The sequence below is a fragment of the Sapajus apella genome, unplaced genomic scaffold (genome assembly GCF_009761245.1).
Source record: "Sapajus apella isolate SASKATOON/1434 unplaced genomic scaffold, GSC_monkey_1.0 scaffold3, whole genome shotgun sequence".
In the NCBI taxonomy this organism is placed as follows: Eukaryota; Metazoa; Chordata; class Mammalia; order Primates; family Cebidae; genus Sapajus; species Sapajus apella.
In genome coordinates, this window is record NW_022436943.1 from 1,050,332 (window position 1) to 1,068,844 (window position 18,513).

The 18,513-nt window shown below is 42.1% G+C and overlaps 1 protein-coding gene across 1 annotated transcript in view; it reads right to left on the minus strand.

Moving 5' to 3' along the window:
- Window positions 1-18,513, minus strand: part of VPS13B (vacuolar protein sorting 13 homolog B) — an 823,218-nt gene that overhangs the window by 20,477 nt on the left and 784,228 nt on the right. The window contains exons 55-56 of the mRNA XM_032247702.1: window positions 8,356-8,474; window positions 3,531-4,336 (exon numbers count right to left, since the gene is read on the minus strand). Of these exons, the coding sequence (XP_032103593.1) occupies window positions 3,531-4,336; window positions 8,356-8,474 (925 nt within the window). The remainder of the gene's footprint in view (window positions 1-3,530; window positions 4,337-8,355; window positions 8,475-18,513) is intronic.

Genomic DNA, 18,513 nt, shown 5'->3' on the forward strand with positions numbered 1-18,513 from the left:
ATCTGCGGGGATCGGGAAGATGAAGGTACAAGAGCCAAGCCGAGGTCCTGAAGAATTCCATGCCCAGCCCATGTAGAGAGGGACATTCTTACATTTGGAGCCCTCCTCCCTTCTCTGGAATGTTAGGATGGTAACACTAGGGTTTAGGGCAAAGCAGGGAATAATTTCTGGAAGATAAAGACTACAAATTAGAGGCTCTATGGATGCCAGGCATTCCACACATTTAATTCTCACAGTAACTGCAAGAAAAGTATTCGCTCCCTTCAAATCAATGCAGGTTAGCTGGTGACTGAGCTGCTGCCTGGGTCCGGGAATGGGCGAGGCACAGGAGGCAGAGGGGAATGCGACATGGTGGTGCTGCTACCATGGCCTCACAGGCAGGAAAAGGGAGGCTGAGGCGTGGAGACTAAGCCACCTGCTCACCGTCTCCTGGATGATCAGCCTGTGGGCTGGGTTTCTAACCCAGTTTTCCTGATTCTGAAGCCCACCCACCTCTTCCTTCTGTAAGCTCATGCTGCAAAGAGTCAGCAAGGGAGCTGGAGAGGCTGTGGAATATTCCTCCGTGGAAGGACTTCTCTAGAGGTTAAGAAACAGCAGATTCCCTTTAGCATGGAATGGCTATAAGGGCAAACCTAAAGGCAGAAAGTTGGTCTAGAAACATATTAATTCCCCTTCTCACCAATGAGTCTATGTATAATAGAAATGAGAGTAGCCATGGCCAAGCAGAGTCCCCCAAGACAGGCCTGTTCGGGTGGGTGCCGCGGGCACAGGGGGAGTGGGAATCCAGCCTCTCGCTCCCGCCAGCGGCAGGCCCTCCCCCGTCCTGTGGGCCACATGAAGGGTGGGGTTGGAGCCCTGGAAGCCTGAAGCCACTGCCTGATGGAAGGGCTATGTGTAGGCCAGAGCTACACCTCAGTAGCATCTGAGCTGGCCAGAAAAGGGCAGACAGTATCCAGAAGTCCTCCTTTATTGTCCTCCAAAAGCGAATCTATCTTTTGCTCATCCGTTTGGAAATTGTGTTGGGGAAGAGAGTCTGCCTAGCTCCCATCACACTGAGACTTGGGGTTGGAGAGGGGCCTGGGGAAATGATAAAGGCCACATGCTTTCCTTCAGATAGGGTCAGTTACTAATTTCCAACTACTGTTTATTTGTATTTTTGTTTTTATTCTGCCTCTTTCACCCATAATTTTTTTTCTTTTTAGTTGTTTCTTTATTTTTAAAACCTCTTCCAGTTGATAACACAACTTTCCTTAACCTAGAAATGAGGTCAGGGTGTTTTCCACTACAGGCAGGGGCCCTCTGACCCAGGTGAGATGTACGTGGGCAGCTTGCCCCCCCTGCAGCCAGCCCTCCCCCTCCCCTTAGAAGGATGCTAACCTGGGAGTCTGGAGCCTCAGGAGCTTCCCATTTCCTACTCCTTCCATCACTGCTTTCTTTCAGATGGTCTTCAGATCGCCCATAGATTTTTAATGACTGTGTTTCCAACAGGCTCTGAAAACTTGGCCCACTGCATTAGAATCCCTAATCTTGGTATACAGTGAGATTAGAATGTCAGCTTAAGGGGATTTTTAGGTGAATTGTATAAAATTCAAATAGAATGTTCTTGTGAAAGCTCATTAAAAATATAAACCAAAACAAAGAGAGCTCGTTTTTAGCACATGGCTGCAGGGACAGTTACTTGGTGCCACAGGTCAAGCTTCCCTGCAGCTCACCGCACTGCAGCGTTGTGCAGAGACTGAATGGGAGCCACCGTCCTTGCCAGGCCTCAGACTGGAGCTCAGAAACCCACGTGCCTTCTTCTCACGTGAAAAGCAAAGGCTCCCTGAAGGGAAAGTTTCTGGAATTGTATATAAATATACCTATCTATTAAATTTGAAATGTGAACTGCTTATTTTAAATGAGTTTTTAGCATGAGGGAAACGCTTTCTTCGTTGTTGTGCAAGGTATCAAGACAGCAGGTCCCGCAGGACCCTTTCCCTGATCTTGTCATTATCTTTTATAAAAGAGTCTAGATAACCCTAGTAAGTCTATAAATTTCATTATGGAAAAAAATGTAATCTTACCAATATGGCAACAACACAGGTCCATTTACTGCTACAATCTTAATCTTATATGGGAATGCATTCACCAAGTACAACATTACAAAGAGGATAGAACAAAGGTTCTCTCCTCTGCTACTTTCAGAAAGTAAGATTTCCATGTTCTTTATTGGAAAGGGCTGACAAGACTAACTCTGGATGCTGTTCTTTGCTTGAATTCCTGGGATCCCAATTATCAAACTAAATCTGCTTTAGAGTGAACTTGGCTCCGGAGCACACAGTGTGATGCCAATTACTGTAACATATCCTGAGATCACATGGTTCCCACCGCTCAATTCTTATTTAGTTTTTGGGACAAGGTCTTGCTCTGTCACCTCTGCTGGAGTGCAGTGGTGTGAGCATAGCGCACTGCAGCCTCGAAGTCCTGGGCTTGAGGAATCCTCCCATCTCTGCCTTCCTAATAGCTGGGACTACAGGTGCATGACACCACATCTGGGTAGTTTTTTTAACCTTAAGTTTTTGTAGAGATGAGGTTTCACAGTGTTGGCCAGGCTGGTCTTGAACTCCTGTGCTCAAGTGATCCACCTCAGCCTCCCAAAGTGCTGGGATTACAGGTGAGAGCCACTGCACCCGCTACCCACCAGTCAGTCTCTAGTCTACAGTAGTACCTCTATGAAATTTTGTATGTATGTTCAAGCCACCCCCTACAGACGTTTCCAGCCAGACTGAAAAGGGAATCCTTACCTTTCTCACTGAGTCCCTGAGAAACAGCAGTCCTCAGCCTGCAAGAGGCCACTTGCCTGGCCCCAGAGAGTGGTAAGGCCAGATCAAGGGCCATTCCTTCTCTTTGAGCTCAGGTCTATGGAGAGGCCGAGACACCCACAGCTTTCCCTTTACCAGCTGTTTAGACAGGCAATGCAGCACTGGATAGATAGAGGGCTCAATGTGTGTCTTACGAGCACACAAATCCTCTCAATTTCTCACCTACTGCTATTCATGAACAGCAATGAAGAAAACTAATAAAACGAGAACTGGACTCCTTTGTAGGCCCAGGGACTGAAGACCTGGGCTAGTTCTCTTGGTTGCTCTAGTGTGCTAAGAAAGGGCTCTGTGCTTGCAAGGCGCTAAAAAAGTGTTTGCTAAACTGAACTAAAATTCTAAGTTATAAAACAGCTACTACTGCTGAATGTTTATTAAGTGCCAAGCAAAATGCTGGGTACCTCACATATTTTCATCTGTCCGCTCAGAAATCTTCAAAGCCATTTTATCGATGACAAAATGGAGACTCAGGAAGGTTCAATAACTTGCCCGAAGTCTTACACTTAACAGCGGCAGGCTCTAGATTTAGATCCAGTTCTGTGTAGCTGTAAAGCTCACGTATATCACCTCTAGCCAATGGCTTCCTTAGGTCTTGAAATGAGGTGCTACCCCAAAGCGTGTCATTTCTACCCAGGCTCTAGCTCATCACAGACCCTCAGCTTGTGTCCTTACCTGCTCTAAAAAGGGCCCCAGCAGCATAGTGCATTGCCAGTGCGTGCACAAGCTGCCTTGCAGTGGTGAAGATGGGTCCTCTTTCAAACACCGAGAAGGAGAGAGGAGTGTGGTCCGAGGCTATGTACAGCTTAAGGGAAGCGTGGATACTGACAAGCAAATTCACCGGCTGGATCACCAGTTTCCGTAACTTCACAGGATTCACCAAGGCCCTGGCGTGCTGTGTGACCTGCACGGGCAACATCTGTTTATCCCTGGAGAGGTGCGTGGAGTGACCAGCCAACCCGCTGTTAGGAAGGTAAGTGTCAAACAAAGTCTTGATGTAATATACAAATGTGTCTTCCACATATAACCGAGCAGGTTTTAATTCAAAGCTGAACTCGTTAATATCACAGAGGATGCTCCTGCCTTCACTTAAGGTGATGCAAAGTTTGATAAAACATTTTTCCTTGTATTCTTCCAAATCTTTGTTGGATATGAAGAGACTCTGCATTTTAGAACACTGAATGGGTTCTGCTTTTTCTCCCTGGCAGACTAAGACAGCAAAGTGGAAATTGGACTTGTTATAAAGCTGGTTGTCTAGCTGCAGGTCCCCACAGTAGATCTCTACACAGTAAAATTCAAACAATGCGGCCACAGGCTCTTCCCTAGGGAGGGGACCAGCCTCCGGGGCCATGCGAAGAAAAACATTGTCCAGTGTGAGTCTCAGAAGCTCAGCTGATGCTTTGTGGTGGGTGAGGTCATCAAACACTGCCAGGCTCAACTGAGTGATGAACATTTTGAATGTAACGATCTTCTCCAGGGCTCTAGAGGAGAAAGGGAAAAGAACATTAGTCTCCCCCACTGCCTTTTCTTTTTTCTTTCTTTTTAAATGACAGCTCCCTATTAAATACCTCCTGATGGGACATCAGATTCTCATAAGAAACAAGAACTTAATTTTCAGTACATTGTGTCTGGACAGAGCCAGTCACACTCCAACAGTATTGGGAAGTGTTCCCAATGGGACGATCACAGCTTCTTGTCATATTTCTGTATGTTTCCCTTATCAACACCAGATTTTTACTACAAAATCACTCTGGTCTTTGTGTACTGATTCTCTATCATGATGATCACAAGACAGAGATAATAAAATAACCAAGACTCCCTAGATTGAGAAAGTGATGCGGGCAGAAGAAAACTCAGCAGAAACTCCGGCCACAACTGTCCACCAACCACTCCTGAGTCCATGTTCAGCTCTTCCCCATCTCCAGTTCTGGGGGAAAACCACCCATGCTTCTGTCTTAGGTGAACCCCTCCAAAGTGCACCAAATCACTCTGCTGTCACCTACTCAAGGACATCCCTCCAGCAACTCACCCCTGTCTTCCATCATCCTTTTCTTCATTACTAGCAGATTGTAAACATGCTGTCATTTCTCAGCTCAAAAAGTCCCTCTTCTGACTCTACTCTCCTTTAGCTACCACTCATTTTTCCGATCCTTTCTACATGGACGCTCTACAGTGTGTTCTATACACATTGTCTCCAGCTCCTCTCCTTCCCTGCTGTCTAAGGCTTGCTCCAAGCAGCCTTTTGTGCTCCTACCCCCAGCCTAACAAAACAACTCTTGTCAAGGTCACCAGTGACTTCCATTTGGTTACATCAAATGATGGACTTTTAGGTTTTTGCTTATTCGACCTACTAACAGCATGTGATATTGCTGACAACTCCCTCCTCCTGGAAATTCTTTCTTTCCTGTCTTCTCTCAGCTCTTCTGCCTCTCTGAACACTCATCTTCATTTACCTATGCAGATCCCTCCTCCTCCCCTGACCTCTTAGAGCGCCTAAGGCTCAGTCCTTGGTCCTCTTCTCATCCCCATCTTCACTGACTTCCTTGGGGATCTCATTCAGTCTCACGAACTGAAATACCATCTATTTGTTGATGACTTTCAAAGCATATACTTGGCCTGGACCTCCCCTGAACTCAAATCTTGTGTATCTAACTGCCTAGCTACACAGTCACTTAGATGTCTATAACCAATCTCTTGATCTTACCTACTGAGCCTGCAGATAGTCTCTCTCATCTTAGTTACTGGCAACTGTATCCTACCAGTTGCTCAGACTAAAAATGTGGGTGTCATCCCTGATACCTGTATTTTTAGCATTATCCAATGTATTAGGAAAATCCCACTGACTTTTCCTTAGAAGTATATCCAGAATCTGACCGTTTCTGACACTTCCACTGACGCCACTGTAGTCTCAGCCCTCATATCTCTAATGTGGGCAACTGTAATAATCATGTCCTAACTAGTCTCCCTGCTTGCTTGTGCCCTTGCTTCTCTATAGTCTACTTTAACAAGCAGTCAATGATCTTCTAGAAATTTAAGTCACAGGGTGTCATTTCTATGTTCAAAATGCTCCAATGACTTCCTCATTTTCCTTAGAATTAAAGCTTAGCCCTTCAGTGGCCCATGAGGTCTCTCTCCTTCTAGCTTTTACCCCCTGGACCTCATGCACTGCTGCTTCCACTTCCACCCGCTCCGCCAGGCCCACAACAGCCTCTTCCCTGCTCCTCCACAATGCCAGGCACGTTGCTGTGGACTTTGAAATGGCTGTGCCCTCTGCCTGGGAAGCTCCTCTCAGACAGTCACATTACCAAACCCCTACTGCCTTCCAGTCTCTGCCCAAATATCAACTTCGCAGTGTGGCTTACCTACACCAATTTGTTTAAAACTACACTCTCCTGGTCCTTCCGCCCTGCAGTCCCAGTCCCTCTTACTGAGCTCTGTTTTCATCCCTGTAGAATGCTAGCCTTCTATTGCACCATAACATTTCCTTTCTTATAATGTTTACTTTCTGCACCCCTCAACACCCCACCCAATTCCATGCCTAGCAGGAGAAAGTCATCTTCCCCAGGGCAGGAGTGGGCTGTTTTATTAATGGGTGTATCCCTGTCCGGTGCTAGGCATCCAGTAAGCCATTGAAAAACATTTGTTGAATGAATGAAGGAAGTTCCAAGAAATACTTGTACCTTTCTCATGATAGGTTGCTTCTATTGTCATTAACATTTATGCCCTAGATAAAATGTTTCTAAAATTGTTGAATAAACTGAAATTTTGTGCTATACTAGTTAAAAGTTAGTCTCCAATTTTGTTATGCTATTAATTTTTATGAACATTTTTGGGCAAATAAAACATTCTATCCAACATTGTTTGAAATATTATAAATCCAAATTAGCAGAGTCCAAATTAATGAATTCTTAACCATATATGAGAAGCAATGAACTTTTTTTTTTTTTTTTTTTTTGAGACGGAGTCTTGCTCTGCCACCCAGGCTGGAGTGCCGTGGCACGATCTCGGCTCACTGCAACCTCTGCCTCCCAGGTTCAAGCGATTCTCCTGCCTCAGCCTCTTGAATAGCTGGAATTACAGGTGCCCACCACCACGCCTGGCTAATTTTAATACTTTTAGTAGAGACAGGGTTTCGCCATGTTGGCTAGGCTGATCTCAAACTGCTGACCTGAGGTGGTCTGCCCATCTCGGCCTCCCAAAGTGCTGGAAATACAGGCATGAGCCACCATACCTGGCCACAATGAACTTTTTAGAAGAAAGATTTAAACAAATGTATGAAAGTTGGTGGTATTTATATTTTAATATTAAGGTATTTTTTCTGATTATATAATAAATGCTATTATAAAAAATCAAAATAAATTATAATTATATATTAAATAACTCATTAACCCCACATCCATTACCAATTTTGATTGCTTCTTTTCAGTCTTATTTATAGGAATGTTTTCTGTGTGTGTATGCATACATATGTACTTATGTGTGTATGTATGTATAGACAGCACATAACTAGGATCATATTTATATATTCAATATTATATTCGGCTTGCTTTATTTTACATTATATAATATGCATTTTCTAGTCCATTAAAATCTTTGAGGTCTACTTTTTGTGGTTGTGACATTTATAGTACAATAACATATCATCTATTTCCTTATGGATGGGCATTTTTACTTTGAATATTTTGCCATTGTAACTGTGTGCCATCTCTCACTGTGTACACCTCTCTGTGTATATCTTTGCCCACTTCTTTAATTATTTCCTTAACTCTTAAATGCTTAACACACTTAAATGTGGAATTTCTAAGCCAAAGGGATTTTAATTAAAGTTCCTAACACATATTACCAAAGTGCTTTCCAGAAAATAGTACCAATATGTACTTTCACCAGGACTCCATATAAAACAGCATTGTTAATTTTATAAATTAGCATTTCTTTATTTATATTTCTTCTTCTTAGAATTTTCTGTTCATGCCTATTGCCCCTATTTTTGTTTCTGTAAGGCCATCTTTATATTATTCCTATTGAATTATGTGAATTCTTTTAAATTAGGGATATTAATTCTTTCTCTGTTTCATGTCTTTAAAACCTGATGGCAATATTCAGGTCAAAGTGGGGGCAAATATGGCCCTAGAAGGCATATTTATATTTGATGTAGCTCTAATTGCTAAGCTTTATTATTAATTACTAAATTGTCATGCAGGTGCAGCAGTATTAATGTGCATTTCATGCTAATAATAGTGGTATAATTCCAAGATGTATAGTGTGTAAATCAGTTTGTTAAACTTACCACAGAGTAGAAATGGTATCCATGAAAGACGGTATATTGCTGCCCACTGAAGGTATGATTTAATGCTAATAACCGTATTTTTATGGATTACACGATGGTTAACCAAAAGCTTTAATACACATGTAGAGATGACAAAGAATGGTAAATAGGAAGTTTACAACTTTGTAACAGGAAAGCTTACTATGTTTTTACAGGGAAAATAACTAAACCTACCTGTTGGTATTAGTTACAATAGGTCCTGCTTTTCCTTCTGGGGCCACAGTGATGAAGACTGTGCCACACTGATATACAATGTCCACATACACATAGCCAAAGCCAGTCAGGAACACAACCTGCAGAAAGAGTATTCAAAATCTAATTAAAAAGAAATAAGAAACACTACTAAGTGGCTTGACTTCAAATGTCTTCAGGTCTGATACAATACCACAAACAATTCCTGGTTATATTTCTTTATATCCATGTGGACAGGCTATTTAGTTGACTTGAAAAAAAAAAAGAAACAAAAAATCAAATCCAGATTTTTCAATATTCAGCTGTAAGGTTCATAGAAAAAAATGATGGATGATGGGGCATGAGTGTCTTCATTCTCTGCTTCTTTGGAATTGGCAAGTAACTCTGTGTGGGCTGGAGTCCAGACATGGGGCCCGCCTTATGTGTACATATGAATCGTTGTGGAAAAAAACCTAAAACTCGGGACTTGAAGTGCAATGTGCAAACAACTTTCAGGCTCTTGGGTGCTGACTTACTATGATGGGTGTGTGTCCTTCTGGGCTGGGGACACAAAACATACCTCAAAACCCACCTAAAAACATACCACAATCCCTCCAATGTCTTTCACATAACTTGTAACAAGAAAGTTAGATAAGTTATTTTGCTCGGGGTAAAAAATTAATTTTTCTACCATGGGAAGGTAGACTAAGACCTAAAAAATGTTCTACCTCAGGATCCAGGTGCCAGGCAGCAGAACAAATACGCTTTCAGCATTAAACAGCGAGCTGCTTAAATGGGCAAATATTTGAAAACAGCACAGGGCTATTTAAAAAAAAACTCCAAGAACACCATGTTCACAGCCAGGATTATCTGAGGGTAGGGGCAAAAACTCCTTATGCTTTGGGAAGGTTGCTTCTAACAATTTGCAGTATCAATTCAGTCCAAGTCTGGGCCCTTTGTTATTGTTAGGACAGCAAATAAAAGCAGACAGACTGAAAATTCCTGGATGAAGAAACAAAGGTAGGCTCTTGTTTGACCAATAATGAATGTGTTCTAATTTTGATCACACGAAGAAGCACCAGACAGAGTATACATAGAACCACAGGAGAAAGTCACAGACTCACATTTGGAAGCAACTTCAAGGTCATGGGGCTTCTTTCTCATGCACTTCAGAAATTCAGAATTTCTGACCATCTTCGGCATCTAGGTTACCTGGATGTCATCTCTGCCTCCTCCCTCTTCTCCTTTCTGCAGCCCAGCCCCTCCAGCTCTGCCTGGTTCCTCCACTGCTGTCTTCTTTTTCTTTCTACAGCCTCTGCTTTAGCCAATGCCCTTGTCTGCGACTCAACGCTCACAAGTCTAGAATGTACTTTTCCCCATACAAGTCCTTTCAAAAGCCTATATGTCCTTGTGCATACAGCTTACAGGATAGCTTACTCCATAAAGCTATTCTTTAATTTTTCCATTCCCTTCGGGATTGACACCTACTTCCACATTCTAAAAAACACTTTAACCATATTTCTATTTGACCACAAATTTTATTGTCTGTACTAGTTACTTGTTTATGTGCCTGACCTAATTACTAGATTGTAAACTTCTTGACAGCAGAAATGGAGTCCATTTGTTGTATCTGTTTTCTCTATGAACATGTTTTCCAAATGGATTGTTTTGCAAAAATATGTTTCAAAAGTCTCTGTATTCTGAATTTGCCCTATTTATTCCATGGTAAAAATTAAAACTTACAATAAAATTTGAAAATAAAACCTAATTAATGGCTTAAAAATGGCTCAGCTCATGAATCTACAACAAAAGACATACTCTTTAAGAAATATTCCCATTTATAAATGCCATCCCTTTGAATGATATATAAGGTAAATCAATTGCTTTTATTAGGTTGATACAAAATTATCCATTCAGTAGAAACCTTTTTAAGGCCCATGCTCCCGTCTCACATTCCTCTTTCTAAGCCACCTTCCATAACTTCAGGGCCCCTTAGAGGAGAGAGGGTGGGGGTGTGAATTGAGAAATATTTACTGCTCTGCTCATTCTCCAAGTGATCTTCAGGCCTTATGAAATGAGGATACTTATACTTTCTAAGATAATAAACCTAAGGTAAGCTGATGGTTTCTGTTAAATGATCCAAGGGCCTTCTGAAGGCAAATTAACCTGTGAACTCTTGCTGTACATCTTCTGGCCAAAAGTCTAGACTCTGGAGGAAAATTTTTGCTTGGTATCTCTTTCACTCACTGCTAAGAGTGAAAGAAACACAGACTTTAGTTCTTGGAGCCTTTAGTCCTTCTCACTTTTAGAGAAACAACTCACACCTGAGCTGTTAGTTGAGTCTACGGGTTCACGTTAGGTACCTGATAGAGGAATTAGGCATCTATATCCAGGTTCCCCACAAGCCCAAAGTAAATCCTTATCTTGGTCTAATAGTTTGAATAATCAATTACCTGACAAACACTTAAAGAGTGTCTACAAATAATTAGTCACTGAATCAGGCACAGAGAAGATACAATCCTACCCTTGCATTGCTCACTGCCCAGTTGGTGAAAAAGACAAGTACACAAACAATGAGGCGATAACTAACATTTCCAGAGCAGAAGTGTATAAAATGCTTTTCCCTCTCAGTGTATTCACCATCATGGACTCTGCATAAGCTCCATGAGGGCACTGGTTTTGTGTCTGTTTTCTTTATTACTTACAACCAATGCCGGGTACTCAAAAAAGACAAGGCAGATGATCTGAACAGACATCTTCTCAATGTGGCTTCTGCTGTACTGACTTCTAATGTCCACCCATGTCTAGCTCTTCTCTCCTTCTGGGAACAGAGGAGGATTATACTTTCTGTAACCCTGCAGTTAGATATGGTCTTATGACTAGTTTTGGCCAATGGGCTAAAGGCAGAATTGACATGTATTATTTCTAGAGAATAAATAAAGGTTTTATGTTCCACAGCTCAGTGGTGGGGCAAATCTGGTCCACTGCCTGCTACTGTGAATAAGGCTTTACTGGAACATGGCTCATTTACTTACATATATCTCTGTCTAATGAGAAGTTGGGAAAATGTATGGACTGCAAAGCCTAAAATATTTACAATTCAGATCTTAAAAAAATATTTGTTGACTCCTGCTCTAGATAGCTGTAGAAGACTGTTGCATTATCAATGAATTGTACATCCCAGTATCCATGTCCTTGTGTAGTACCTTCCCATACTGACGTTGGGCTTGGCTGTGTGACTTTCTTCAGCTAACATGACATTAGCAAAAAAGCAGCTTGCTACAGCTTGCTCATTGGGGCTTTCCCACTTGCCACCCTGTGAGGAAGCCTGCACTAGCCTCCGTAAGGAGGACAGACAACATGGTGAGGGAGATGCCCAGACTTCCCAGCTGAACCCATCCCTCAGCCAGCTCTCCAGCTGAATGCAGATGCATGAGTGATCTCAGACTTATCATTCAGAAAAGTCACCTGGACAATTCCTCAGAATCATGAGAAGTTGTTAATCATTCTTCTTTTAAGCCAGTAGGTTTTGGGGTGGTTAGTTACAAGGGGGAAGATATGAGATAATGGACTTTCCATCAACCTGGGTCCCTGAGTGACCATGTGGCACAGAACATTTGAGGATACACACTAGGCATGTAGCATGAACAAGAAGTAAGTTCTAGGCTTATGTATGACAGGCAGCATAACTGAGTTTATACTATTAATATAGATATTGGTGACAGAAGTAGTGTTCTAACAAAATACTGATGTATGAGACCCTGGCTTAATGGTCAGACAGTAGTAATTGATATTTAAAGCTATAAAAATGGGCATATATGTTTTGAAGTGGTAAGACATTTAGTAAAACTGTTGCTTGAGATGACTGGGAGGTATATCATAAAACGATAAATCTGTAGCTCTAGAAGATGAAGTCTGAAAACCAAACATCAGTAATGTTGCATCAGCTGCTGTCGCCTGTGTCTGGAACACTACTATGTTTTGTTTTATGAAGAGATGAGCTCAGGAAAGAATTGGCCAGGTTGCAAATAAAAATCAAAGATAACAGATTCCGGAAATTCAGAACCTTGAAAGTTAGAATTTTTTTTCCTTTAGACGCAGTCTCACTCTGTTGCGCAGGCTGGGTGCAGTGGCACAGTCTCGGCTCACTGCACTCTGCCTCCCAGGTTTAAGCAATTCTCTGCCTCAGCCTCCCGAGTAGCTGGGATTACAGGTGCACGCCACCACACCTGGCTAATTTTTTGTATTTTTAGTAGAGATAGGGTTTCACCATCTTGGCCAGGCTGGTCTTGAACTCCTGACCTCCTGATCCACTTGCCTCAGCCTCCCAAAGTCCTGAGACTACAGGCGTGAGCCACCAAGCCCAGCCCAAAGTTAGAAATATTTTTAAACCTGCTATGGTCTGAATGTTTGTGTTCCCCCAAAATTCATATGCTGAAATTCTAGTACCCAAAGGTGATGTTATTAGAAGGCAGGGCCTTTGGGATGTAATTAGTATTCTAAAAGAAACCCGAGGAAGCCCCTCATTCCTTTCATCTTGTAAGGTTACAGTGAAAAGACCGTCATCCACGAACTAGGAAGTAAGTCCTCACCAGATACCGAATCTGACAGTTCCTTGATGTTGGAATTCGTAGACTGCAGAACTGTGACAGTAAGTTTCTGTTATTTATAAACTACCAGTTTGAGGTATTTTGTTACGGCAGCATGAACAGACTAAGATAAAACCTGAAACAGCAAGGTCTAAAATTAGAAAACCTCTAAACACAAAGGCAGATTAACACTCAGCCTTAGGACTGACTATAGGCAACATACTCACTATTAAAACTTCTTTCTTTTTTTTTTTCCTCCTGTAGAAAATTTTAATTGAATCAAAATTTTTTTCAGTTGTGTGTGTGTGTGTGTGTGTGTGTGTTTTATTTTTTATTTCATTTTAGGTTTTGGGGTACATGTGAAGAACATGCAAGACTGTTGCATTAAAAACTTCTTAACTGTTATGTTGACTTGGAAAAAAATGTAGATCAAGGGTATAACTTTCCTATAGAAGCTCTCTTAAATCCAGAGAGGAAGGAAGCACGTTAGCAAAGAAATGTGTCTTAAGGTCTATGGATGTGGTTTTTGGCACAGGGAATTTTCTGGAATTGAATAGGTAAGAGTAGAGAAATTACCACTGCCCTATACACTTGTGAAACTGGACTAAAAGAGACTGTGATTATTTGAGATGCAATACAAGCTTCAAGTGGCCAGGGAAGGTCTCCCAGAGGGTGGAGCCAGGAACCTGAAGGACAATGGTAAGAGCAGAAACAGAGCTCAGTGAAAGCTGATTTCTTGCTTCCAGGGTACAGACCCCACAATATGTGCCCAGAAAACACTGTGAATTGCCATAGGCAAGAGACTGCTGTATGTCTCTCATTCTTCCCCCTTCCACAGTGGAAGGGTTATTACTGCTATCCAGTCCTATAAAATGGCAGGGAAAGGGGGAGCAGGTAAGTCCATAGGTCTCCAGATCAAATGGCATCACATCCAGACTGAACATTGCTCAGAAGTGCTGGACTTCAAGTGTGATGGAGTGACTGCTTCCAACCTTGGGGGAAAACTTGTTTTGTGTATGGGGGAAGAATGATAAATGATTGATTGCCAGGGGGATTTTTTTTTTTTTTTGAGCAGTTTGTCTTCACAGCATAACTTGGCCAGTCCTGATCAATGCCACCCTTTGGTTCTTTTTACTTCCTTCATTTCACTAGTAGGGTGAGGTGGGGTGGCGTGGAAGGCGCTTGGTGACATATACTAAGAGACTCATTGTTTTGCCACTTGAATCTGTGTTAGAGCACGTCAATAAGACATTATAATATTTATTTTTTGAGACAGGGGAGAGCAGTGGCACCATCATGGCTCACTGCAACCTCCGCCTCCCTGGGCTCAGCTGATCCTCCCACCTCAGCCTCCCGAGTAGTTGGGATTACAAGCGTTTGCCACCATGCCCGGCTGATTTTTGTATTTTTCGTAGAGACAGAATTTTGCTATGTTGTCCATGCTGGTCTCAAACTCATGGGCTCAAGCAGTTTGTCTTGGTCTCCCAAAGTGCTGGGATTGTAGGCATGAGCCTCTATGCTCAGCCCACTGTATATACTAGGTCTAAGAAAACTATTTGAGGCCTGGATACTGCTTTCCACTTAGTACAATATCTTCTACCACAATTACAACAAGAAGCATTTTAATATAACTTATACTTTTTTATGTACTGTTAGATTTAATTGAATAATTATATGTAAAAAATACTTTTAAAAATTATAACAATTTTACTAAGTAAATTAATTACAAGATGACATAGAAAATAATGGGAAGTTTTTTTTTGGTGTTTTTTTAAAAATGGAGACAGGTTTTGCTCTGTCAACCAGGCTGGAATATTATGGTGTGATCGTAGCTCACTGCAGCCTCCAGCTCCTGGGCTCAAGTGATCCTCCCACCTTAGCATCCCGAGTAGTTGGGACTACAGGTGTGCACCACCATGCTTGGTGATTAAAAAAAAAAAATTTCTGTAGAAATAGGGGTTCTTGCTATGTTGCCTAGGCTGGTCTCAGACTCCTGGCCTCAAACAATCCTCTTGCCTTGGCATCCCAAAGTGCTGGGATTATAGGCATGAGCCACCGCACCTGGCCTCCCTGCTTTTGAACATTTAAGGTGAAGAGAGTATCACCCTCATCTTCTACTGCAAGTTGATATGTCTAAACTGATCTGAAAATATGCTACTTAGGCATTTTGTTTGTGCAGCTGACTTTAGGCTAAAAGTCATTTTCCACAAAAAATTTCATCCCTCATTTTGGGAAGAAATAAATTTAAAATGTACTACTGATCTCTCTATATAAGCAGTTTGTAAAAGAGTATCTTAAGTAGGAAGCCATGCTATGGAAGAATTATAGACTTAGACTTTGAAAGGCAGGAAGAGGAGATTGAGGCCTGGCCTGCAGAGGGGGATCAGGAGTGAGACCAGGCCTGCTTGGTCTCAGGTAGCGGTCTGTTTTAAGCGACTCGGTGGACTAGGTACCCTTCTATCCACTGGAGTCTGTATTTTAAGAACCATTTGGGGGTATTTATGGAGAGAGACTTGATAGTGGAGAGGCTGACAATGGCAAGACCTATTAAGGGGCTATTGCTAAAATCTGGGAGAGAGATGATAAACCAAAGGCCTGAAGCAGATCCTGGTCACAGAGGGAAGGGGCAGATTCGTGAGACAACCCTGGTTATAGTGGGAAGCGGGATTTGTGAGATGACCCCCGTCACAGAGGTAGGGGGCAGATTCCAGAGACGTTTCTGAGGCGTTTCTGATGGAAGCTGGTGACCTACTGGATGTGTAGAGGAACAGAAAGAAAGGAAGACAATGGGATGCAGTAGGCAGAAGGCAGGCTGGGAAACCAGACAGTCCCAGGTTTGAATCCCAGGATCATTTATCCTGAGCAAGCTCACATCTCTGAGCTTTGGGTAGCATCTACTTTTAAAGGATGTGACAGGAACTAATGACTGTATCTTTAGAGAGCTTGAGATAAAACAGGCATTCAGTATTATTTAAATCCTTATTATTTACAGTTTTTGTACTGGGAAAAACAGTGATGACATTAACTGATACAGAGACTCTAGAAGAAGCTGGCTTGCAGTAAGAAAAATGATCATCTTGGTTTCAGATGTGTTGAATTTGAGGTGCTTGTAGGATTTTCAGGCTGAGATGTCTAGTGGGTACGCAGAAACACAGATTTGTACACTGGGAGTAATGTCGGGGCCAGAGATCAATGTCTGGGAGTGACTTGGTGACAGGCAGTAGCTAAAGCTATGAGATGAATTAGATATTTGAGAGAAGAAAGGAAGAGGCATTTCTAAGTTGATCAAGGTAGAAAGGATTGGACAGAGATGAAAAGAAAACTGGATATTCCGGATGTAATTTTTTCCTACTGTATACTTTTGAAACTCCTGAGTATCTCTGGAAAGAGTTGTGACTCAGCCAGAACAAACTGTAACCACATAGGAGACTCTAGACCAGGGCACCTGGCAGACATTCAGAAGTCAGCGCCAACTTGCTGGTATCTGTTCAGCTGTGCCCTGGAGTACTGGGAAGGTGAGTGAAGTGAGCAGGAAGTCAAAATACCTCACATTTTATAAATCAGACATTCACTTGGATTGACAACTTTTCTTTTCTTTATAAAAATTCCTGAATGGAGGGTAGAGATAACTCTGCAAATTACTACCTGCTGCTTTAAGCTTTAGTGTTCAAGGTTACCTCTGTGTGATCTGCACCAAATGGAATGATTACACATATTAGTCCTGGTTCATCAAGGCACTTAACGGCACTTATCTTGTAGATACTATCTTATACAATGTAGTTTACAAGTGATTGGAGATGCATTTTCTTATGTAGGAAACATGGGCTAGATGACAGTAGATTCTGGCTGACTGACCCCATGCATTAGGGAAGTGTCTCGTGATTCACTGCAGTATGTAGACCATGAACTTGTCCTCTTAAATATATTAATGACTTGGATGAACATGTAGAATGCATGCTCACCACATCTATGGATGATATAAAGCTACCAGGGATACTTAATATGTTAGATGACAGCATCACAATTTTTTAAAAAGTGATTTCAACGAGCTGGACTAGGCCAATATCAACAAGACTTAATTTACTTGGGATAAATGTAAAGTCCTGTCTTCGGGTTCAAAAAGTCAGCTGTATAGCAAGTCATATGATAAAGACCTGGGGAATGTGGTTGACCACAAGTTCAATAATAACAAACAGTCTGAACTGATTAATAAAAAGCCAACTTGATCTTCTACTTTATTAATGGAAGCATAGGGAGGTAATAGCTGGTTAGACTACATTTGGAATACTGTGTGTAATTCCGGCTGCCAGATTTTTAAAAGGGAACATAACACGCTAGAGTGTTCAGACAAGGGTAACTGTGGTGATGGGTCTGGAAATCGCATTTTCTGACGGAATGATTCAAGGAACCAGAAATGTTTGGCCTGGATAAGGGAACACTTAGCAAAGATGTTGGAGCTGCCTTCAAATAATTGTAGCATTGCTGTATTTGAGGGGAAATAAACAATCGGTGATGTCCCAGAGGGCAAAACAAAGATGAATGAACGGATGCTACACAGTAATCACTTTCAGATTGATACAAGAAGAAAATTTCTCATAGCCACCACTACATAAGTAATGACTATTACACTGGGAGCCTTCTGGGGTAAGGCGTCACAGAAGGGATTCTTGTATTAGGTAAACAAGGACAGTAGAAGATCTCTTCTAACCTGTGCTTTGATGAACTTTCAGGTAGCAGTATTTGCAGCCAGGTCGAGACTTCAGAGGACAGGCAGTGGCCTGGGCCTGGTGTAGGAAAAACTGGACTGGACCACATGGGCACAGATCCAGGCTCCGGCTTGCTCCTGCTTAGTTGTAAGTCACCTAGCTGATTACTCTTTAAGCCTCAAATCTTTCATCAGTAAATAAACATAAAAACTATTGCCCTATCTTAGAATTTTTGTATGATCAAAGGCTTTATCTTACCTTTACTGCATTCATTGGTTACTCAAGTCCTTGACGGCAGGAATTATGCCTTACTTAGGGCAAAGGGTTTGGCACCTGATAGGGCCTCAGTAAAAGTTTGAACAAATGAATGGAAGAATGGAGACTGTCCCTGTGAAAATGCTGGGTAAATGGCACAGCGCTGTAGAAACATGAAGGACTTTCATTCTGTCCTCCCCACAAAACAATCAATTTGGAAAGAATCAGCAGTGACACTAACCCAACTACCAAGGTCTGCTAAGAGTCAAGATCATGAGAATTTACTGGATCTTTTTAGAAGGGAATTTACCTGCCAAAGAATCATTTTAATTCACTTTCTTGGGTTCAAACTACTCATTCTTTGCAGTTCAATGGCTCAGTGAGTACTTTTCACAAAAAATTCAATGACTTCCTGTGACTCTTAAGATAAAAACCAAAATCCTTGGTAGGACCTACAGAGCCTTGGCAGGTTTGGTCTCTCATTGCCTCACTAGCCCCCTCTCTTACCCTCTGTCATCTGGCACTGTAGCCAGCCACACTGGCGTTTAGTTCCCTGAAAGGACCACGTTCCCTCTGAACACTGAAGCTCCAGACACACTGCTCTACCTAGA